Below are 24,443 nucleotides of genomic sequence, written 5' to 3'. Positions count from 1 at the left end.
CCCCCCCCCCCCCCCACCCCCCCCCCCCCCCACCCCCCCCCCCCCCCACCCCCCCCCCCCCCCACCCCCCCCCCCCCCCACCCCCCCCCCCCCCCACCCCCCCCCCCCCCCACCCCCCCCCCCCCCCACCCCCCCCCCCCCCCACCCCCCCCCCCCCCCACCCCCCCCCCCCCCCACCCCCCCCCCCCCCCACCCCCCCCCCCCCCCACCCCCCCCCCCCCCCACCCCCCCCCCCCCCCACCCCCCCCCCCCCCCACCCCCCCCCCCCCCCACCCCCCCCCCCCCCCACCCCCCCCCCCCCCCACCCCCCCCCCCCCCCACCCCCCCCCCCCCCCACCCCCCCCCCCCCCCACCCCCCCCCCCCCCCACCCCCCCCCCCCCCCACCCCCCCCCCCCCCCACCCCCCCCCCCCCCCACCCCCCCCCCCCCCCACCCCCCCCCCCCCCCACCCCCCCCCCCCCCCACCCCCCCCCCCCCCCACCCCCCCCCCCCCCCACCCCCCCCCCCCCCCACCCCCCCCCCCCCCCACCCCCCCCCCCCCCCACCCCCCCCCCCCCCCACCCCCCCCCCCCCCCACCCCCCCCCCCCCCCACCCCCCCCCCCCCCCACCCCCCCCCCCCCCCACCCCCCCCCCCCCCCACCCCCCCCCCCCCCCACCCCCCCCCCCCCCCACCCCCCCCCCCCCCCACCCCCCCCCCCCCCCACCCCCCCCCCCCCCCACCCCCCCCCCCCCCCACCCCCCCCCCCCCCCACCCCCCCCCCCCCCCACCCCCCCCCCCCCCCACCCCCCCCCCCCCCCACCCCCCCCCCCCCCCACCCCCCCCCCCCCCCACCCCCCCCCCCCCCCACCCCCCCCCCCCCCCACCCCCCCCCCCCCCCACCCCCCCCCCCCCCCACCCCCCCCCCCCCCCACCCCCCCCCCCCCCCACCCCCCCCCCCCCCCACCCCCCCCCCCCCCCACCCCCCCCCCCCCCCACCCCCCCCCCCCCCCACCCCCCCCCCCCCCCACCCCCCCCCCCCCCCACCCCCCCCCCCCCCCACCCCCCCCCCCCCCCACCCCCCCCCCCCCCCACCCCCCCCCCCCCCCACCCCCCCCCCCCCCCACCCCCCCCCCCCCCCACCCCCCCCCCCCCCCACCCCCCCCCCCCCCCACCCCCCCCCCCCCCCACCCCCCCCCCCCCCCACCCCCCCCCCCCCCCACCCCCCCCCCCCCCCACCCCCCCCCCCCCCCACCCCCCCCCCCCCCCACCCCCCCCCCCCCCCACCCCCCCCCCCCCCCACCCCCCCCCCCCCCCACCCCCCCCCCCCCCCACCCCCCCCCCCCCCCACCCCCCCCCCCCCCCACCCCCCCCCCCCCCCACCCCCCCCCCCCCCCACCCCCCCCCCCCCCCACCCCCCCCCCCCCCCACCCCCCCCCCCCCCCACCCCCCCCCCCCCCCACCCCCCCCCCCCCCCACCCCCCCCCCCCCCCACCCCCCCCCCCCCCCACCCCCCCCCCCCCCCACCCCCCCCCCCCCCCACCCCCCCCCCCCCCCACCCCCCCCCCCCCCCACCCCCCCCCCCCCCCACCCCCCCCCCCCCCCACCCCCCCCCCCCCCCACCCCCCCCCCCCCCCACCCCCCCCCCCCCCCACCCCCCCCCCCCCCCACCCCCCCCCCCCCCCACCCCCCCCCCCCCCCACCCCCCCCCCCCCCCACCCCCCCCCCCCCCCACCCCCCCCCCCCCCCACCCCCCCCCCCCCCCACCCCCCCCCCCCCCCACCCCCCCCCCCCCCCACCCCCCCCCCCCCCCACCCCCCCCCCCCCCCACCCCCCCCCCCCCCCACCCCCCCCCCCCCCCACCCCCCCCCCCCCCCACCCCCCCCCCCCCCCACCCCCCCCCCCCCCCACCCCCCCCCCCCCCCACCCCCCCCCCCCCCCACCCCCCCCCCCCCCCACCCCCCCCCCCCCCCACCCCCCCCCCCCCCCACCCCCCCCCCCCCCCACCCCCCCCCCCCCCCACCCCCCCCCCCCCCCACCCCCCCCCCCCCCCACCCCCCCCCCCCCCCACCCCCCCCCCCCCCCACCCCCCCCCCCCCCCACCCCCCCCCCCCCCCACCCCCCCCCCCCCCCACCCCCCCCCCCCCCCACCCCCCCCCCCCCCCACCCCCCCCCCCCCCCACCCCCCCCCCCCCCCACCCCCCCCCCCCCCCACCCCCCCCCCCCCCCACCCCCCCCCCCCCCCACCCCCCCCCCCCCCCACCCCCCCCCCCCCCCACCCCCCCCCCCCCCCACCCCCCCCCCCCCCCACCCCCCCCCCCCCCCACCCCCCCCCCCCCCCACCCCCCCCCCCCCCCACCCCCCCCCCCCCCCACCCCCCCCCCCCCCCACCCCCCCCCCCCCCCACCCCCCCCCCCCCCCACCCCCCCCCCCCCCCACCCCCCCCCCCCCCCACCCCCCCCCCCCCCCACCCCCCCCCCCCCCCACCCCCCCCCCCCCCCACCCCCCCCCCCCCCCACCCCCCCCCCCCCCCACCCCCCCCCCCCCCCACCCCCCCCCCCCCCCACCCCCCCCCCCCCCCACCCCCCCCCCCCCCCACCCCCCCCCCCCCCCACCCCCCCCCCCCCCCACCCCCCCCCCCCCCCACCCCCCCCCCCCCCCACCCCCCCCCCCCCCCACCCCCCCCCCCCCCCACCCCCCCCCCCCCCCACCCCCCCCCCCCCCCACCCCCCCCCCCCCCCACCCCCCCCCCCCCCCACCCCCCCCCCCCCCCACCCCCCCCCCCCCCCACCCCCCCCCCCCCCCACCCCCCCCCCCCCCCACCCCCCCCCCCCCCCACCCCCCCCCCCCCCCACCCCCCCCCCCCCCCACCCCCCCCCCCCCCCACCCCCCCCCCCCCCCACCCCCCCCCCCCCCCACCCCCCCCCCCCCCCACCCCCCCCCCCCCCCACCCCCCCCCCCCCCCACCCCCCCCCCCCCCCACCCCCCCCCCCCCCCACCCCCCCCCCCCCCCACCCCCCCCCCCCCCCACCCCCCCCCCCCCCCACCCCCCCCCCCCCCCACCCCCCCCCCCCCCCACCCCCCCCCCCCCCCACCCCCCCCCCCCCCCACCCCCCCCCCCCCCCACCCCCCCCCCCCCCCACCCCCCCCCCCCCCCACCCCCCCCCCCCCCCACCCCCCCCCCCCCCCACCCCCCCCCCCCCCCACCCCCCCCCCCCCCCACCCCCCCCCCCCCCCACCCCCCCCCCCCCCCACCCCCCCCCCCCCCCACCCCCCCCCCCCCCCACCCCCCCCCCCCCCCACCCCCCCCCCCCCCCACCCCCCCCCCCCCCCACCCCCCCCCCCCCCCACCCCCCCCCCCCCCCACCCCCCCCCCCCCCCACCCCCCCCCCCCCCCACCCCCCCCCCCCCCCACCCCCCCCCCCCCCCACCCCCCCCCCCCCCCACCCCCCCCCCCCCCCACCCCCCCCCCCCCCCACCCCCCCCCCCCCCCACCCCCCCCCCCCCCCACCCCCCCCCCCCCCCACCCCCCCCCCCCCCCACCCCCCCCCCCCCCCACCCCCCCCCCCCCCCACCCCCCCCCCCCCCCACCCCCCCCCCCCCCCACCCCCCCCCCCCCCCACCCCCCCCCCCCCCCACCCCCCCCCCCCCCCACCCCCCCCCCCCCCCACCCCCCCCCCCCCCCACCCCCCCCCCCCCCCACCCCCCCCCCCCCCCACCCCCCCCCCCCCCCACCCCCCCCCCCCCCCACCCCCCCCCCCCCCCACCCCCCCCCCCCCCCACCCCCCCCCCCCCCCACCCCCCCCCCCCCCCACCCCCCCCCCCCCCCACCCCCCCCCCCCCCCACCCCCCCCCCCCCCCACCCCCCCCCCCCCCCACCCCCCCCCCCCCCCACCCCCCCCCCCCCCCACCCCCCCCCCCCCCCACCCCCCCCCCCCCCCACCCCCCCCCCCCCCCACCCCCCCCCCCCCCCACCCCCCCCCCCCCCCACCCCCCCCCCCCCCCACCCCCCCCCCCCCCCACCCCCCCCCCCCCCCACCCCCCCCCCCCCCCACCCCCCCCCCCCCCCACCCCCCCCCCCCCCCACCCCCCCCCCCCCCCACCCCCCCCCCCCCCCACCCCCCCCCCCCCCCACCCCCCCCCCCCCCCACCCCCCCCCCCCCCCACCCCCCCCCCCCCCCACCCCCCCCCCCCCCCACCCCCCCCCCCCCCCACCCCCCCCCCCCCCCACCCCCCCCCCCCCCCACCCCCCCCCCCCCCCACCCCCCCCCCCCCCCACCCCCCCCCCCCCCCACCCCCCCCCCCCCCCACCCCCCCCCCCCCCCACCCCCCCCCCCCCCCACCCCCCCCCCCCCCCACCCCCCCCCCCCCCCACCCCCCCCCCCCCCCACCCCCCCCCCCCCCCACCCCCCCCCCCCCCCACCCCCCCCCCCCCCCACCCCCCCCCCCCCCCACCCCCCCCCCCCCCCACCCCCCCCCCCCCCCACCCCCCCCCCCCCCCACCCCCCCCCCCCCCCACCCCCCCCCCCCCCCACCCCCCCCCCCCCCCACCCCCCCCCCCCCCCACCCCCCCCCCCCCCCACCCCCCCCCCCCCCCACCCCCCCCCCCCCCCACCCCCCCCCCCCCCCACCCCCCCCCCCCCCCACCCCCCCCCCCCCCCACCCCCCCCCCCCCCCACCCCCCCCCCCCCCCACCCCCCCCCCCCCCCACCCCCCCCCCCCCCCACCCCCCCCCCCCCCCACCCCCCCCCCCCCCCACCCCCCCCCCCCCCCACCCCCCCCCCCCCCCACCCCCCCCCCCCCCCACCCCCCCCCCCCCCCACCCCCCCCCCCCCCCACCCCCCCCCCCCCCCACCCCCCCCCCCCCCCACCCCCCCCCCCCCCCACCCCCCCCCCCCCCCACCCCCCCCCCCCCCCACCCCCCCCCCCCCCCACCCCCCCCCCCCCCCACCCCCCCCCCCCCCCACCCCCCCCCCCCCCCACCCCCCCCCCCCCCCACCCCCCCCCCCCCCCACCCCCCCCCCCCCCCACCCCCCCCCCCCCCCACCCCCCCCCCCCCCCACCCCCCCCCCCCCCCACCCCCCCCCCCCCCCACCCCCCCCCCCCCCCACCCCCCCCCCCCCCCACCCCCCCCCCCCCCCACCCCCCCCCCCCCCCACCCCCCCCCCCCCCCACCCCCCCCCCCCCCCACCCCCCCCCCCCCCCACCCCCCCCCCCCCCCACCCCCCCCCCCCCCCACCCCCCCCCCCCCCCACCCCCCCCCCCCCCCACCCCCCCCCCCCCCCACCCCCCCCCCCCCCCACCCCCCCCCCCCCCCACCCCCCCCCCCCCCCACCCCCCCCCCCCCCCACCCCCCCCCCCCCCCACCCCCCCCCCCCCCCACCCCCCCCCCCCCCCACCCCCCCCCCCCCCCACCCCCCCCCCCCCCCACCCCCCCCCCCCCCCACCCCCCCCCCCCCCCACCCCCCCCCCCCCCCACCCCCCCCCCCCCCCACCCCCCCCCCCCCCCACCCCCCCCCCCCCCCACCCCCCCCCCCCCCCACCCCCCCCCCCCCCCACCCCCCCCCCCCCCCACCCCCCCCCCCCCCCACCCCCCCCCCCCCCCACCCCCCCCCCCCCCCACCCCCCCCCCCCCCCACCCCCCCCCCCCCCCACCCCCCCCCCCCCCCACCCCCCCCCCCCCCCACCCCCCCCCCCCCCCACCCCCCCCCCCCCCCACCCCCCCCCCCCCCCACCCCCCCCCCCCCCCACCCCCCCCCCCCCCCACCCCCCCCCCCCCCCACCCCCCCCCCCCCCCACCCCCCCCCCCCCCCACCCCCCCCCCCCCCCACCCCCCCCCCCCCCCACCCCCCCCCCCCCCCACCCCCCCCCCCCCCCACCCCCCCCCCCCCCCACCCCCCCCCCCCCCCACCCCCCCCCCCCCCCACCCCCCCCCCCCCCCACCCCCCCCCCCCCCCACCCCCCCCCCCCCCCACCCCCCCCCCCCCCCACCCCCCCCCCCCCCCACCCCCCCCCCCCCCCACCCCCCCCCCCCCCCACCCCCCCCCCCCCCCACCCCCCCCCCCCCCCACCCCCCCCCCCCCCCACCCCCCCCCCCCCCCACCCCCCCCCCCCCCCACCCCCCCCCCCCCCCACCCCCCCCCCCCCCCACCCCCCCCCCCCCCCACCCCCCCCCCCCCCCACCCCCCCCCCCCCCCACCCCCCCCCCCCCCCACCCCCCCCCCCCCCCACCCCCCCCCCCCCCCACCCCCCCCCCCCCCCACCCCCCCCCCCCCCCACCCCCCCCCCCCCCCACCCCCCCCCCCCCCCACCCCCCCCCCCCCCCACCCCCCCCCCCCCCCACCCCCCCCCCCCCCCACCCCCCCCCCCCCCCACCCCCCCCCCCCCCCACCCCCCCCCCCCCCCACCCCCCCCCCCCCCCACCCCCCCCCCCCCCCACCCCCCCCCCCCCCCACCCCCCCCCCCCCCCACCCCCCCCCCCCCCCACCCCCCCCCCCCCCCACCCCCCCCCCCCCCCACCCCCCCCCCCCCCCACCCCCCCCCCCCCCCACCCCCCCCCCCCCCCACCCCCCCCCCCCCCCACCCCCCCCCCCCCCCACCCCCCCCCCCCCCCACCCCCCCCCCCCCCCACCCCCCCCCCCCCCCACCCCCCCCCCCCCCCACCCCCCCCCCCCCCCACCCCCCCCCCCCCCCACCCCCCAGGGCGAGCGAGCCAAATGGCTCTTTGAGTAAAAAAGGTGTTCCCCGCACTCCCTGGCCCAGCCGGCCGCGTGGCGAGAGATGCGCCCGGCCCTGCTGCTCGCACGGGCGGCAAAGATGGGCCCGGAAGCGGCTCCTCGCCTGGCTGGCCACCTGGAGAGCACCCGCCGCGACAAGCAGCGGGGCGGGCAGGTGGACGTGAAGACCGGCTGGGCGCAGCCTGGCCGGGCCGCTGGTGAGGGATGCGCCCGCTCTGGATTCCTGCAGGGCGGGCAAAGATGGGCGCTGGGTAGCGGATCGGCCCGGCCGACCGCCGGGAGAGGCCGCCCGCCAAAGCAGCGGGGCGGGCAGGAGGTAAAGCCCACGGCACGGCCTGGCCGGGCCGCCGGCGAGAGATGCGCTCGCCCCTGCTTCCTGCAGGGCGGGTGAAGATGGGGACGGCGGCTCGGCCTCGATTCCGGCCGCCGCCGGAGAGCACCCGCAAAGCACCAGGATGGGCAGGAGGTAAAAGCTCCACGGGCAACGCCTGGCCGGCCTTGGGCGAGAGGTGCGCCCGCCCCTGCTTCCTGCAGGGCGTGGCGAAGATGGGGACGGGCGCTCGGCCGATTGCCCGCCGGCCGCCGGGACAGCACTCCACCCCGCAAAGCAGTGGGGCTGGCAGGAGGTAAAGCTTCCACGGCACGGCCTGGCCGGCCGCTGGGCAAGAGAGATGCGCCTCACCTGGATTCCCTGCAGGGCGGGCTAAGATGGCATGCGCCAGGGCGGTGGATCGCCTGGCTGGCCGGGCTTCCTGCAGGGCGGGCGAAGATTGGTCCGGGCGGCTCCTCGCCCTGGCCGGGCTGCCGGGCTGCCCGCCCGGGCAAGCAGCGGGGCGGGCAGGAGGTAAGCGCGCAAAGCCCACGGGCACAGGCCTGGCCGGGCCGCTGGCGCAGAGATGCACCCGCCCCTGCTTCCTGCAGGGCGGGCATGATAGCGGGCCCGGCGGTTCCGCTCATGGGCAGCCGCCGAGAACAGTGGCGGAAGGAGCCGCAAGCCGGGCCTCATGAGCCAGGGATGGCCCCTACCCTGCCTTAGTAGGATGGCAGGAACACCCACCTAAATAATTCAGCCTGTTCCTCCTGGCTATTAAAGTAAGTAACTCCTTGCTTTTGTTAAACGGTTCTACCTCTTTGTGGCATGGGGATGGGGGAGGGCAGAATTTGGCCCAGTGTTTGGGGTTTCTGTGGGCAAAATCTTTCTACTATCCCTGGTGGCATGGGGATGGGGAGCAGAATTTGGCCTGGTGGTGCTTCTGCTTTCTCTGTGGGCAAATCTTTCTACCCTGAGTGGCATGGGGATGGGGAGTGCAGAATTTGGCCAGTGCTTGGATTTCCCTGTGGGCAAATCTTTCTACCCTGGTGGCATGGGAATGGAGAGTGCAGAATTTGGCCAGTGCTTGGTTTCTGTGGGCAAATCTTTCTACCCTGGTGGCATGGGGATGGGAAGAGCAGAATTTGGCCAGTGCTTGGTTTCTGTGGGCAAATCTTTTCTACCTCCTGAGTGGCATGGGAATGGAAAGTGCAGAATTTGGCCCAGTGCTTGGTTTCTGCCAATGGGCAAATCTTTCTACCCCTGGTGGCATGGGGATGGGGAGAGAGGAGTTTTTGCTCAGTGCTTGGCTCCGTTTTGCAAAACTGTCTACCCAGGTGGCATTGGGGTGGAGTGGGGAGATTTTGCCCAGTGCCCCTGCTGCAGACCCTGCTCTGGAAATCCCTTCCCCCAGAACGCCCAGACCATGCCCTCGCCATGTTGTGCCCCACCCTGCTCCGTTTGGCACTACGCGACTGTTTGAATCCCACCACCATCGGAACCTGTTGTTAAAATTTTTGAATCCCACCACTGGGTATGTCCACTTTAAAAAGATTTAAGATTTAAATGTTATTGTAAAGAGGATAATGTGGGGCCAGGACCGGCGGGGCAGTGAGGTACAATGCAACGCTGCCCTACTGGCCCAGCTTGCTCTTTGGGAGTTGGGAGAGGGCAGGGGGAAATGGGGAGGGTGGTGCTGGGGACAGTGGGGGGGGGCAAGCTGCCAATGCCCCACTGGCCTGGCTAGGTCTTTGGGGTGAGGGGAGGGTGGGCAGGGAATGGGAAGGATGGAGGTAGGGCAGCAGGGGGCAAGGAACCACTGCCTCACCGGCCAGGCCTGGTTTTTGGCATTGGGAGAGGGCAGGCAGAGAAATGGGGAGGGTGGTGCTGGGGTCAGCGGAATTATATATTAGGATGGGAAATGTTTCTGTACCTGTGGGGTAGCTGCCAGTACCTCATAAGAACTCCCACATTTGATAAAGATTGGATCAGGGAGTCCAATTTTGTGGGGCCTCATTTGGCTTCCCTTGGAAACAATGCATGCGGATCGGTGTCCTCTTTGGGGGTCTATAAAATTGGATGCGCTGACCCCGTGATGGCGAACCTATGGCACGGGTGCCCAAGGCGGCACTCAGAGCCCTCTCTGTGGGCATGCATGCCGTCATCTCCCCCTCCCCCTCTTGCCCAGCCAGAGGCGGCTGCCAGCAAACAAGTTGGGAGTCACGCTGCACAGGCTGGCTGTGTACAAGGCGCTCTGCCGGGTGGGCTGAGCTTCAGGGAGGTCCTCTTGAGTCGACCTGATTTGCTGTAAGTACCATCTACAGCCCCACAAGTACCCCTCTCCCCCACAAAGCTTGGGAGACTGGAGGCTGGCACGCTTTTCTTGGGGTGTAACTTTTGGAACCAAGCTAAAACTTTGGGGGTAGGATTAAAAAGCAGCAGTCCGGGTGACTGGCTTCCATTGGGAGGAGTGCATCTGCCAAGAGCAGGGCAGGCGCAGTGGTGGGATTCAGGCGCTCGCCCCATTTGCAGCGAACTGTTTGTTAAGGGGCCCCCTCCCCTGCGGGAGAGAGTGATGGGGTTTGTTAGTACTTGGGAGTCCAGGGCGGGGAGGAGAGATCTTGCAAGGTCCCTAGGCTTGTGACGCCAATCCCGTTCCCACAGGATCAAAGCAAAAGTACAAAAGACAAAAGGCATTTCACAACAATAAGAGAATTGAGCTAAACCAGGTCCTGATCAACTGGCAGGACCTGGCAGGAAAGGGAGAGGAGCATCCCTTACCACCCTGAGCATCCCTTCTCTACCCCCTTGTCAGAATTAGGGCCATTCTGAGGCCAGATGGTATCAGAATTAGGGCCTTGTCAGAATTTGGGCCATTCTGACAGAGGTAAATGTGGGTCAAAGAGGTCCATTTCAAATATTCTCCATGCTTTTATTTTTCTGTTCCTGTTGCATTTTTGTGGGAAGTCAAGTGCTGCGATGACATGTGAAGGAAAAACCACAGATCAGATGGCTGCTCCACCAATTTAGCTTTCCTGAAGTTATCCCACTCCTCGCAAAGAATTCTTGCTTAGGATTGCCTTCCTTGACTGCCTTTTTCCTTCTATTTTGTGGTGGTGGAGTTATTGGGTTTCAGAAAGTGAAAGTTTTACTTCCCTCTCCCCCACACCCCTTCCCCCTCCCCCGCCAGGACCCCAGTGTGATAATAGTATAATTATTTCAGGGAGATTATTAGCATTCAGAACCTGTCAGGACCCTAGTTTCCTTTGGGAAGCAGTGTAGAGTAAACCCTGTTAAAGCGGCTTCGTTAAACCTCACTGATTTTCATGGGAAGAACTAAAGTGCAATCCTTTACCTGGGAGTAAGCTCAGTTGCTGGCAATGGGGCTTGCTTCTGAGTAAACCCTCCTAGGGTCATGATTCACCCATTCAAAGCGTTGCACGGTTGTTTCAAAGCAAAGCCACTGACTACCACCAAGCTTACTCCCGAGTAACGCACACCTTGGAGCCAACCTTTTTTTCTAAACTAATACCTCAGTATTCAGGTTAAACTGCCGTGTTGGTACTTTGCAATAAATAAGTGAGTTTTGGGTTGCAGTTTGGGCACTTGGTCTCGAAAAGGTTCGCCATCACTGCTTTGACCTAATCTTTACTAAAGTTGGGGATTCTTCTAAGAAGAATTAACAAAAGGAACACTGAAAATTTGGAGCCTCAGCTTTTAAAAAACAAGGGTCCTTGCAGAGTCCCGGAAAGATTCCCCATAGGCGATAATGGTGCTGATTTTTTAAACCCCGCCCCACCCCACCCCCAAGAAAACCCATACTGGTATGGGGATTCAGGAATATTCAGGAATCCTGAAAAATTTCAGGTCTATTATACCCAAATCTAAAATTTCCTGATTTTTTTCTTTACACACCCCTAGATGTGATCTGAGAACTGAAATGGGAAGTGGTATTCATTGAGTTTACTGGGCAGTGATCATCTTTCAATATATTCTGGACACAAGTAGTTTGGCTTTTGACTTACTATACTCATATTTTACAAGAAATCTTAGCTGCTGTACACATACCACAAAGTCTGTCATTCCTTACAAACCATACCTACCGCTTCTTGCGGCATGCAGTTACAATCCATCTCCTTTGTCTTTAGTTTTATATCAGGGAACGGAAACCGACCCCTCCTGTTCTAAGGGTGGATTGAAGGATCTTGGGTGATGTTAGTTGAGTACATCACAGAATCTGGCAAATGTATTTTGTTGGGTACATACCACATACAAAACATGTTGTCTTCAGGATCTCTTCTTTTTTCTGCTTTTCACTCCTTAGATCTGCAAAAGTGTCTATAATGACACCAAAGATGAGGTTGAGGACTATGATGATGACAATGAAGAAGAAGAGGAGGTCGTATATCACTCGAGCAGGGAACAGAGACTCCTTTAGGACAAAAAAGCATGGGCAGTTACCAAAAACAGGCTTTCTCTTTTCAAGTATTGTGCTGTGGTATCAAACTGCTCTGCCCTCAAGAAATTCAGAGCAATCTAGTTGCCTTCTTGAATATGACTAGATAAGAAGTAAAGAATCTGCTGGGTTGTCAGAATGCCATTGAGTGCAAGGTGTGCAGATTTGGTAATATAAACATTATAATAGGTAGCTGGAAATAGTGATTATACAAGGTTTGTCATGTATGCATGGCAAGATCTCTCAAAAGACTAGAAAAGGCAAAGTCTGGTGGCAAATAGAAATATGATGCATCTGATCCTCTTGTCAGTATCAGAGGAGAACCATGTATACCTCTATACCATCTTCAAGTATTTATTTATTTATTTATTTATTTATTTATTTATTTATTTATTAGATTTTTATACCGCCCTATCCCCGAGGGGCTCCGGGCAGTGTACACAAAACTAATACAAAACAGGTTCGGGAGCAAAACTATACAATTAAAACAACAGCAACCCATAGAAGCTCCATCGTTAAAATATACTAAATTTCATTTAAAACAGCGGTAATACCATAATAGAAGGCGCCTGGTAAACCCTTTTCCTTAAAACCCTCCCCTAGGGAGCGGCCGGACTCCTCCATAGGAGGGTAATCTAGATGTAATCGAGCAGGGGTGCCTTCTATTTGAAGAGCTTTCATATACATGATGGTGTGGAGTTATTTTCTGTTACCCCAGGAGATTGGACAAGAACCAACAAATTGAAATTAAAAGAGTTTTCAGCAAAACACTAGGAAGAACTTCCTGACAGAGCAGTTCCTCACTAGAACAGGCTTTCTTGGGAGAGGTGGCCTCTGTTTCTTTGGAGATTTTTAAAGCAGAGGCTTGATGGCCATTTGATGGCAATGCTGATTCTGTGAACTTAGGCAGGTCGTGAGAGGGAAGGCAGGAAGAGATGAGTCAGTGCTTGTCTCTAGTGACCAGAGTAATGCTGATTGCCACTTTAGGGTCAGGAAGGAATTTTCCTCCATGCCAGGTTGTCCAGGGACCCTGGGGTGGTTGTTTTTTGTTTTGCCTTCCTCTGGGCATAGAGCATGGGTCACTAGGGGAATGCGGAGGAAGGTAGTTGTGAATTTTCTGCATAGTGCAGGGGTTGGACTAGATGACCCTTGCAGTATGTTTCAGGTCTATGTTTCTAAAGCACAGGTGTCAAACTTGCGGCCCTCCAGATGTTATGGACTACTGGCAGGGTTATGGTGCTGGCAGGGGATGATGGGAACTGTAGTCCATAACATCTGGAGGGCCGCAAGTTTCACACCTATGTTTCTAAAGCATAGCATTTAGGCTGGTACTCCATTAAGCATTTCAGTGGGATATAATCATGTGTCACAGTGCACTGTACTGCACTGATAGACAGTTTTTCATTACATACAGAATGCTCCAGTTGAACTCACATTCTTGGATGGTTTCCTGAGGATGTCTCCCACACCACCTCCATTTCTGAGGCCATGATTCAGGACTGTGACAATGCACATGAGCAGCGTGTCGCAAGCACGTTCTGTATTATCTTCATCCTCTTCTGGAATACAAACAAAAGCACAGTCAGCAGGAGGGCAAACCTGTAAGCTATGGCTAGCCTTCAGAAAGCTATCTTAGCTACATGACTGATGTCTACAAAACGTTTGGCTGTTCTTCCTAATCACTTTTCATTAAAATACATGGAAAAAATAAAGGGGTAGCTCTCAAAACCCAGGTGTTCTGTTTGTTCCACTGAGTTCTGGGAAATCCTTTGTGTACTCTGCTGCTTGCTGTCCCTAGTCCAGGAAAACCTGCCTTCTTTCCCAGCTTCCATCTTGGGTCTCAGCACAAGAAGCAATAATTGCTCCTTGTGCTAATGTCAGAGTACCCTATCATGGTGTAAGGAAAAAAACTGAAATATTCATCTTCCCATCCTTGAGAATCTCTACTATAGTAAGCTTCTAAACTATCCCATTTACCTGCCATCACCTCAGGCATAACAGTTCCAGACGTGCAGTTAATTTTATCGCTGCTGCATGACTCTGTAAAAGCATTTACGTTTGTTTGCATTTCAAAAGGTGTAGCTGTAAACAAAAAAGAGACCACAGTACTGTCAAAACATAACCTAAGCATAATAAAAGAAGTTTCCTTTAATGAATTTTATGTCAAAAACCTTAACCTTGGCATTCTATTTTGCCTCCTAACCAGTGTCACTGACCACCACCAATGGCATTCCTCCAATGGCAAATCAGGATGTGATGAATGTGGCCTTTCCAGTCCACTATCACATTCCATTACATGTGAGCAGAAACAAATGACATAAGCCTGTTCTCCTAGTAACCAACAGAAAATCAACAAGGAGGAATCTAATGTTGCATCTCCTTAATGTGTATGTCAAGTCCTCCAAGTTACTAACTTTCAGAGCATCAACCAGATAGCATGGACTGATCCTTTAGCAGTTATTTGCAGGCCGATGCAGGACCCTGATAGCCCAATAAATATTTACACACACCCTTTTTGACCCAATAAACTCATAACAAATTCTTTTGTGGGTAAAATATTTGGCCATAGCCAGATTTATTTTATTAGCAAGGGGTTAACAGGAAGCAAAATGGCGCAGTGTGGGGGTGATCCGAATATCTGAGCAGCATGAATGCTGTTCCCCAGAGTTAAGCAAATTCCTCAGCCCGCCTGCTGGAGGAATTGACCGTGAGGGGCCAGATTGGAGCAGGGGATGCCAGTTGAGTGATGGACCCCTACCTGGCGCCTGTTCTAATCTGCTGCTAGGGCGTAAGCCTGGTAGCCCCTGCCGGGCATCCCAACCTCTGGCTGGCTCCACCCCTACCTCTTAAGGAGGCATTCCAACAGGAGAGCTCCCGCAGCTCCCCTCTTCCAACCGATCACACCCCCCATGTGCAATCCACCAACTTGCTGTGACATAAGCATATTCAACAACAAAAAAACATTGTGAAACAACATGCAAACAGGAATGGATGGCATCTTTGGGGCATCCAGGTGAGACTGGGACTTGCCCAAGTGGACGTCCCTTTTTATATGCAGGAGCCAGCCGGCACCTCCATATGACGTGGCCCCCCTTGGCTCCATGGGTACACGGAGCCACTCAGAACCCATGCATGCCCAGGCCAGGCTCCAAGGCTGCGCAGCTGCCCTCAAGTGGGCAAACATGGCTTTTGTCGGGGCCCGCCCATATGCAATGGTGGGCCCTGGTTGAGCCCCGGCCGTGCCTTATCCTTAGTTAAAAGATCCAGGTGCAAAGCCAAGGTGAAAACAAGTAGCAGTACAGCTGCCAGTATAACCTATAGTGCCAACTGGCGTTGCTTCAGGAATTGCTGCATCTGTAAGTCCTTCTTATTTAAACATCTATTCATTTGCATCCTTCTCCCATTTCCAGACACAACGAACTCTTGATGAGTCCGAGTCCAACCCACTAGCCCAGTTAAAGCTGAAGTAGCAGAGTTCATTAGATTTAGCTTAACTTAGTTCAGTGAGACCAAACTGCTCTATGGTGGCAAGCCAAACTTAGGGTTAGATCCAGGCTAAATTTTCCATTAGCAGAATGGAACTTTCCTGCCTCCTCCTTCCCTCTGATGCCTACTTGTCTCCACAAGATGCTGCTCCTAGGGAAAAGGAGTCTTCAGGAACAATGAGGGTGGAAGGTATGTGCAGTAGGAAGGGGAACTGATGAAAAGTGACAATTTAGTCTGGATACAACCAACTTTTAATGAATTGTAGGACTTCTGAGTAAATGTGGATAGGAAGAATCACAACCAAAAGTTCTTAAGTTTCTGACTTAGGCTGTGTGATGAACTTAGCAAAATCAGTGCCTCAAATAATACAGATGCTGCAGATAGTTGTTAAACCTCTCTTATTCTGAATAAAGTGGGGAGGGGTTGTCTTGAGGAATGATTGAGGGCAAAGACCTTTAGATTTCATGTTGGGCAATGGATCCACCTCCATGATGAAGTCATCTTTCAGAAAGAGAAAGCCTACAATGGAGAAGAGGTAGACGAGGATGAGGGCCAGGAGGGCTGTCAGCAGGATGGAGCGTCCATTGCGGGTCACGCTTTTGATAACATTGAATAAGGTCTCCTCCCGGTAGATTAAGTCAAACAACTGAAATAGAAAAAAACAAAAATAATATGCTCACATAGTCAAAGCCAAAGCCAAAGCCAAAGCAGAGGGTCGAAAGAAAGAATTCTGAAATCCTTCATTATTCTTTTAGAAGGGTGATGAGCAACTGTTCATTAAATAATTCCACTAGTCATAAGAATTTCACTTGGTTGATAAATAAGATGAGTCAACATGAACTCCTTTCCCACAAAGAACGAGGACACCTTTGGAGGCTGGCATCCTGGTTCCCAGTGGCTTCCTTCCTTGTCTGCACCATTTCCCAGGACGTGAATTGTTTTTTGTTTGCTTGCTTTGCTCTGCCAATCTAACAATCAGAATATATTTCCTCTAAGCAGCTTAGCAAAATGAATATTTGCCGTCTATCCTCAGAAAACATCAGATTCAGATAAAATAGCATATGTAAAACAAATAATCCAAAACAAGAAAGAAAACTCACTATGTCCATTAATAAACCACCACTATACAGACATGATTACGTACCAAGATGCTGTAGAAGAGTTCATGTACAAAAAGCCCTAAGACACTGGTCAGGATGTAGGCGACGTGATAGAGGAACTCCACATCCATGATCATGGCCTTATAGCCTCGGATGAATGTTCCGCGGTTGCCCACAAAGCTCACCACAAATACAATTTTATTTGCCAGCTGTAAACAATCACAAAGCAGAAAGAGAAGGAGGAAAACAACAAATTACTTTGTAAAGTGGGTTTGCTATGTCATTTCTTATGCACTTTGCCTTTATGTTCCACAAAAATCAATAGGGCTCAGGTTCTGCATTCAGTTAATACTGAAGTAAATTCATTGCCACTATAGGCAACAATCCAGGCTCAGAAACAGAAATGATCCCATGTCCTTCAGCCCAGTTGCTTTAAAGGCAGCTAGTTCTTTTGGCAGACTGTTCAGAAAGCCCCATCTAAGATGCTGTAATGTTCACTTCTGACCTTATGTTTGCCAAGTGACTTACATTGAGAGCTCCCAATATGTTCAAAGTGAGGCCAATGCCCAGTTGGTAGATGGATCGTAGGATCAATGCCACAAGGAGTGGTCTGATACCATAGCGCCGGGTAAACAGAGCCATAACAGAGAAGCAGATTAAGGACCAGGACAGCAGTGGGATTAGCGGAGAATTCAATAATCCTGGGAAATGATATATATGTTAATTAAACAGCCATATTTGTTAACTTAAGTTGTTCATTATAGCCACTGTATCCAGCAATAGATTCAGAAGACAAGAGAAAACCTTGAGAGAATAGAGGAAGAGTTAATGACTGTGTTTTAAACCAATATCATGGAGAAAAAGCACATTCTCATCAGAATATTAGAAGTGAACCATAGTGGAAAACAATCAACAGAGCAGTGACCAAGAGGAAGAGAAGTTCCACACTATTACTAGCAGTCATCTGTTGGAGACTGCCAAAGCAGAGGCCAACTTGCACAACATAAGTAGTGCTACTACCTTGGCCAGTGGAGTCATGTTTGACTGATAGCATCATCACCTGTACCCATGTAGGGTACCTAACTCAAGGTACCTTCCCTCAACCACTCATAGAAGTGGTTATCCATTGGCTACTAAAAAAAACCCCATCCCTACAGAAAAAATGATGTAGCCAATTATCTTTAATCTGCCCTTTTGAGGCAAAGTGATTGAGAGGGCAATAGAAGACCAACTCTAGGTCTTCTTGGATAACTCAACTGCCCTAGACCCTTTTCAATCCAATTTCAGACCAGGTTATGGGATGGAGAAGGCTCTGCTGGCTTTAACTGATGACCTCCATCTCAATGTAATCCTCTTTGTTGTCCTATTGGATTTATCTACTGTCTTTGATACAGTGGACCATGCCATTTTGTTGAGCCATCTAGAGGCAGACATAGGAGGTTCAAATCATCCTTCACAGGCAGGACCCAAGGACTTTCTATTGGAGACTGGTTACCAGTATGGGGTCCCACAGGATACAAACCTATCCCACATGTTCTCCAGTCTTTATGTAAAGATTTTAAACCAAATCACTCATAGTTTGGTGCTGGCTGTCATCAATATGTAGATGACAAAAAGCTATATATATCCTTCTCCAAATCTTCTAGTAATGTGGTAGAGGTCCTAAATTGCTGCCTGGCTGCAATGATTAAATGGTTAAGAGTGAACAAATTGTTTGGTCCTATCCATCAACAAAAAAAAAACAATTTGTTCACCCTGAGCCATATTGACTCACTCTGTATAATCTGCCTTGAATCACAGTATAAATAAAACAAATACAAATAGCATAGATAAAAATAAATGTTAGCCATTCATCAATAAAGCATTTGGAAAGAGGTATGCAAGCCACACCCGTGCCTGTTCTGAGATGCCTGCAGAACATCTGCTGCTCACCTGACCAGGCACAACAGCCACTGATGTCTCTGTAACAAAATGTATACCCAGCCCAGGTACTTTGGTGATGGGCGGGAAATTAATAAATAAATAAAGCATTTGCTTTAGGGGATCACAGCAAGTTGTATGCAACCAAGCAGCTGTTAGACTCTCAGTATCATTTACATGTTTTGCCCTCTATGGTCAAGTAAAGGACATTCACTAAAATCAACCCAGAAACTGTCTCATGATAACACATCCTTCTTCTTGCTATGATCTGGTTTATTAAGAATCTGCTGACCGACTGTGCAGAAATACTATTTCTGGAGGGGGTGGTGTTTACTGACCACAAAAGAAAAATCAATGGCTAGTCATTTTATTGGAGCTAGAAAAATGCCAACCAGTTGACAAGCAAAGCCTGAGTTATCAAAGTTTGCTGAAGCTTCTCAGCAGCCCAGATGGTGTATTTTGCAGAGGATATTAATGGGAAAAACATGTCTGCAAAGGGGTCAGTGAATGTCAGTGGTGTTTGCGTAAGACAGCTACTCTGATCCCAGAAATGATCATGACTGAGTACATACCCATTGAAGTAGCTTCAACATAAGGATAGAAAAAAGCAATTATGATGTTTATGAAGACCGCCAGATTGAAAGAGATACTTCCCCAGAGTGTCATTCGGCGGGAGAACCAATACATCAATGGATTGCCTGCAGGAAGACAGAGAAGCAAAGCTGAGTAAATCTCATCCTTTTCTAGAGGAAGCACTGGCCTCCACAGAGACCCAAAAACGTCAGTGCAGTTAGTCACTGGAATTAATGAATGGCTGTACAAAATCCCAACCCCTCGTGTGAGAAAGTAAAGTATTGTAAGTTCTGGCCAAATTTTTACAAGAAATGTGCCTGGTTAAAATGATTAGGTAATCGATCAATGGCAAATACTGGGCATTTTTCCAGATGGGACCTCACGATGTCCCTAGTACTCATAACTTTGTATTGTATTACTCTATTTTAGAGATTTTTCCATGATTTCCACAGAAACTTGGCATCTGATAGGAAGAAGCTGCAGTAAGGGGTTTTTCTATTTCAGCTCTCAAGGAAGGAAGAAACTTAAAGGCAAACAATGAGAGAGAGGAAACCTTCAAAAACTTAATGAACACATGTGAGAACAGATCATCATATGCTGGCATCGTGGAATGTCTGGGGACACTTCAGCATCCACAGGCCAGTGCAACAGAAGCCACATAAAATAGCAAGGATCTGAGTTCTCATGCAGTTAGATATTCCAGATAATGTATTGTCGAAGGCTTTCACGGCCGGATTCAACTGGTTGTGATGGGTTTTCCGGGCTGTGTGGCCGTGGTCTGGTAGATCTTGTTCCTAACATTCTGCCTGCATCTGTTGCTGGCATCTTCAGAGGTGTATCACAGAGAGAAGTCTGTTACACACTGTTCTCTCTGTGATACACCTCTGAAGATGCCAGCCACAGATGCAGGTGAAATGTTAGGAACAAGATCTACCAGACCACGGCCACACAGCCTGGAAAGCCCACCACAACAAATTCCAGATAATGTTTGGGTATGAACAGCAGTTCTAAGGAAGACCTCGTTTGTGCCCTCATCTTACTTCGCAGTTTCCTCTGCCACTCCATCTCATTATGGAGAAAGGATGACTGCTCAAAGAAGTCGCTGACTTTGCTGCCCTGCTCATCTTGCTCCGTAGTGGTAAACAGTCGATATTTGGTTTCTTTGGTCAGGAACTCGCAGATACTGGGCACTGGAAAGATGATCTGCTCCATGCTCCGGTCCAGGCGCACAATCTGGGGAAATCCAAGATAACATTTCAAAACAGCAGTATGTATAAAATACCTTGTTAAAATCATGACATCCATTTATCCAATGTGAAACACAACACGTTGCATTTATTATTGTTACATTTATTTATTTATTTAAAACCTTTATTAGCCACTTGCAGAACTCAAGGTCATCTCCAATGTAAATAAAACAACAGTGATAAAAACACCTAAAAGGCCACAATTTAAAACTTCAATTACTGTCAATAAATAAAAATGCAGTTCTAAATAAAACTCTCTTCAACTGCCTTCAGAAGACTGAAAGTGAGGGGGCCAAGTACATCTCTCTGGGAAGGTTGTTCCATCATCATGGGGCTGCCACCAAAAGGACCCCCTCTCATGTGCCCACCAGACTTTCTTCTTTGACTGGTGGGATAGTCAGGAGAACCTCTCTGTGTGATTTTAATTTCCGGGCAGAAACGTATGGAATAAGACAATTCTTTAGATACTTTTGCACTGTATCTACCAAACTCACTATGCTGATCAGTCACTGACTGTGCAACAGACAGAAAACAAATGATTTACATAAATTAGACATCAAATGAAAACCTGGATATCAGACATTAAAAAATAAGTTTGAAATCATGGACTTTAAATCCAACGAAATTGCTGTGGAAAAAATGAATTCTACCTCTATCTGGGATGTGTGCTTCTCATAATATGCCAATGGGTCTTCCTCTTCCTCTTGGACAGGAGTTGTTGATTTCAGCATTTGAGTCAATTGCTTGTTGTGCAGAATAAGCTGGGTGGAGGAAGAAGGAAAACTAGATATTCTCAGATGGCTTCAGCCTGAAAAAGCCTGAGGAAATCACCTTCAACAACATATTAACAACATATTTCCTTGTATTTATCAAGCCTGACAAGTTTGAGGGAAAACAGGAACAAATTAAGGTTGTATAAACAGGGCCAGTAGTTCCTCCAAGAAGACAGTTATTCAATTCATCACACTAATTACAGCCAAAGATCACTAATCCACAGATTATAAATCAGTGCCATAAATCCCCATAGAGATTAATTTACTGCTGAATAGTGATCATGTTCTCAGGCTAATTTATGCATGCAAGCACACTGTCAGCCAAGCAGTTGATTTTGCTGTCTCAAATGGCAAACAGCAAGTTGGTTGCTGCACAGTCAAATCTCACAGAGGCCCAGGGAAGTGATGGAGTTTGTACCCAAAGGTCTGTGTCTCCCTATGAAATAACTATGGCTTGAGTACAATATTCAAGAGCCTTTGGTGGCAGAAGAAAGGGACCTCACAATGCTCTAGAGTAGTGGTTCCCAACCTTTTTCCACTCATGTACCCCTTGGCAATTCATTTCCCTAAAACTGCACCCCCATAATAGTAAACTCATTATGTAATTTTTTTCACACACACAAGTTGGGAAAAACTGCTCTAGAAAATAAAAATGTTTTAACTTGTCACATGTAAACTAGTAAACTAGGTATCTTTCCAATATCTCTGGTGAGGGAATGCCATGCATAGGGAGTTACCACAGGAAAAAAACCCTAGTGTTACAGTATACCTTATATATGGAATGCAGGGTCATCCACAGCAGAGTCTCCAAAGATGATTTCCAGAGTGATTATCAGGCAGGTTCACTGGGAGCAGTCTTTAGATAAGGACTAAGCCACTTAGGGTTTCACCTGCCTCTGAGTTTCCTCAACAAATTGATCTTTCATGTCTTTCCAAAAAACTGGACTATTAGCAAAAATTCTGTTCTTGACAGTTTCATTCCTTCAGCAGTTAAGATTTGTATGAGCATTCCATGATCCACAAATACTTCAGCCAACGTATGCCAGAGGAAAACTCTTCAGTACATTACGATATAGATTTGATAATATTCCTTACAAACACAGATAGTGACCCTGACCTTAATCATTAACATTACGGGTTTAGATCTTTGAACTCTGGTGAAGTATTACTGTCTTCACATTACATTTCATGAAAATATATAAAGAGATGAAAAATTTAAACGAAGGAAAATATAGAACTCTGACTAGGCAAACTGGTTAGCACATCATGTGGGATGCTGCTGCTTCTTTTTTCCATTGAAGGCACTCAGGAAATGTACATACCATAGAAGAAATCCCTTCCTCTTCTTCTTCCTGGATCCGTTTCACAGGTTTCAGAAGATGCTGGAGTTGCTTGTTGTGCCGAGAGAGCTGGAGGAAAAAACAAGGATTAGTTGCAATGCAAGAGCCCAGTGGCTCACTGATGGATGGGTCAAAACTTCCTTGCACTAAAGCCAAAAATTATAGCAATTCCAACTGTTAAAACTTTCACTTGCCTTTACATCAATGCACAATCCAGTGAAACAAAAAGGCCAATTAAAAACAGTGGCTGTCATGGACTGCAGTGTGGCATGGGTTAGTGCTGTATATCATCATTAACCATGCACTGGAGAAATTGCTATTAGCCTCACATTAGAACCTAGGACGGGATTCAGACATTTCAGAAAGCTAAAGGGAGGGAGACAATTCAAGTGACATTCTGTTCCTCTTTCTAGGCTTCACTTCAGGGCTCTAAGCGGTAACTCACATCTCACTGCACAGCGAGATGCCCAACATACAAGGACAAATGCTATTCTTACTTCAGGGATTACAGAAACTGGAAGCACATTACTTGCTCTTCCTGTTTCTCCCACCTGTTTTTCCCACTTCAACATCAAAAGCTGCCATAAAATCAACAGTACAAAGACCATTTTTTAAAGATTACATGCAGCGGTAGGCATAACTTCACTGGTGTCCAATATGGCATCACAGAGTTATATAGGAAAACGGAAAGGTGAGCTGCCTTGGTCTGTGCATTTGGCGGGCGGAGAGGATGGAGAACCAAAAACTTAAGGGCGAAGCAAAGTTGGGATTTCAAGGAAGACCCAAAATTTCTACTTCTTTCCATAGGAAGTGATTTATATCCCACTAGTTCTATCAGCATTTCAACTATACCAGACTTCAGAAAGCCAGTTGTTGGTGTGAGGGCACTGCTGCATACTAAACTGGAATCTCTGTAACACAGCAGAGGAACATCTAAACAATGGCTACCTGCAGGGCTAAAATGTAGATGTTGTGGCCAACTTCCCGGGGAGAAACCTCAGAGTTCTCACACTCCTCTTCTTGAAGATAGGCTTTCTTAATGACATCAACCTGTGAGACATTTTGCACACCAGAATTAGTCATAGAAGCAGGAACCTGGTATCACCAAGGCTATAGTCTACAAGTCTGATATAAGTATTGCATATTCTGAATGTCTGTGACCTACATTCTTTATTTTGTCTGAGTATTTTGAGAATCCCAGCTCTCATTTGTTATAAGCAGATTTCTATCCCTTCTTTTTCTGGTTCTAGTACAGACATGACTGACATTCTGAAATTAGGCCCTAGAATTTTCAATGGTTAGAAAAGAAAACTGATGCTCTGCACAGATCCTTATTTCTTACTCATGAGGCTAGAAATTCCCAGTCTCCATACCAACCCCTTATTCCAACCCCCTGTTTCTTGCTAAACACTTCCAAAGAATTTGGAAATCATAATGGATGGACCAGATATTATAAACTCTCTTCCATTGTTCTGCTAAAGTGTACCAACGTCTGTCTCAGATGAAATAATATAATTACCAGTTTGTCTCCTGGCCCTTCTGGTAATAAGTTTCCAGTACCCATCTATTATGACCCAAATTCAGATAAGCTGTTTAAAAAGGTAAAGTTTCCCCTTCAGTTGTATTCAACCCTGGGGTACCACTGCAAGCAGTGATTTTATAGGCAAACCTCTTTGTGGGTAGTTTGCCATTGCTTTCCCCGGCTATTCTTTACCCCCTAGCTATGTGCTAGGTACTCATTTACCGACCAAGGAATGGATGGATGGCTGAGTTGACCATGAGCCAGCTGCCAGGATATCTGACCCACAGGGGGCTTGAACTCCTAACCATGTGAGTGTCAGTGCAAGCACTTAACCACTACGCCACGTGGCTCCTTTAAGCTGTTTGGGAGCATCTATATTTGATATGCATGAAGTAGAGCCATCTGTACCCTTTTCACAAATCTAGCAAGAGGAAATATGTTGCAAATGTGAGATAAATGTAAGAGGAGGGAGGCTGCTTAGAGAACAGATGTTTTTTCATATTCCAGTGGATCTCCGTTTGCATGAAGGAATGCATGTAATTCTAGAGCCCTTCATTCCTCTCTTCCTTTCTATCCTATAGAGAAGTACAGCATATCTTCCACAAGCAGCCAAGCCACAAGCAGGGTACACAGAGCTTCCTTAATCTCCTTACCAGTTCTTGGGGACGGAGGCTGATGAGAATCCGCTCAGCATTCTCACTGTCATGCCTACTCTCCATCAGGGCCAGCAGTAGTTTGGAAGCATTGTCCTGGTGAAAAGACACCACATCAATGGGGAATAGTATAGGAGCCCCACACACACACACACACACCCCATAGGAAGAAAAATTTGTAACACCTAAATTATATGCAGATTAACTCCCATCTAAACCCATTTATTTTAATGTGCTTAGACTAGAATAACTGCATAGTACTGCACTGAAATTCACTCTGCAGGGAATCAACCCTCCTTCATCAAGACTACAATGGAGAATACATAGCACAAATCTACTTTACCTGAG

General features: G+C 58.6%; 1 protein-coding gene across 1 annotated transcript in view; it reads right to left on the bottom strand.

Annotated features, from left to right (window-relative positions):
* Positions 1-9,568: 9,568 nt before the first annotated feature.
* ITPR3 (inositol 1,4,5-trisphosphate receptor type 3) overlaps positions 9,569-24,443 on the bottom strand; it is a 118,458-nt gene continuing 103,583 nt past the window's right edge. Inside the window, 13 exon segments of the mRNA XM_048497870.1 lie at positions 9,569-9,585; positions 11,292-11,457; positions 12,916-13,040; positions 13,459-13,563; positions 15,421-15,613; positions 16,112-16,276; positions 16,596-16,768; positions 18,560-18,685; positions 19,601-19,793; positions 20,458-20,568; positions 21,903-21,989; positions 22,869-22,970; positions 24,096-24,191. Coding sequence (XP_048353827.1) covers positions 9,569-9,585; positions 11,292-11,457; positions 12,916-13,040; positions 13,459-13,563; positions 15,421-15,613; positions 16,112-16,276; positions 16,596-16,768; positions 18,560-18,685; positions 19,601-19,793; positions 20,458-20,568; positions 21,903-21,989; positions 22,869-22,970; positions 24,096-24,191 — 1,659 coding nt within the window.

This window comes from Sphaerodactylus townsendi, linkage group LG05 (genome assembly GCF_021028975.2).
Source record: "Sphaerodactylus townsendi isolate TG3544 linkage group LG05, MPM_Stown_v2.3, whole genome shotgun sequence".
NCBI classification, from domain to species: domain Eukaryota; kingdom Metazoa; phylum Chordata; class Lepidosauria; order Squamata; family Sphaerodactylidae; genus Sphaerodactylus; species Sphaerodactylus townsendi.
The sequence above is the reverse complement of the archived record's forward strand: the minus strand, read 5'-3'. Positions and strand labels throughout refer to the sequence as shown.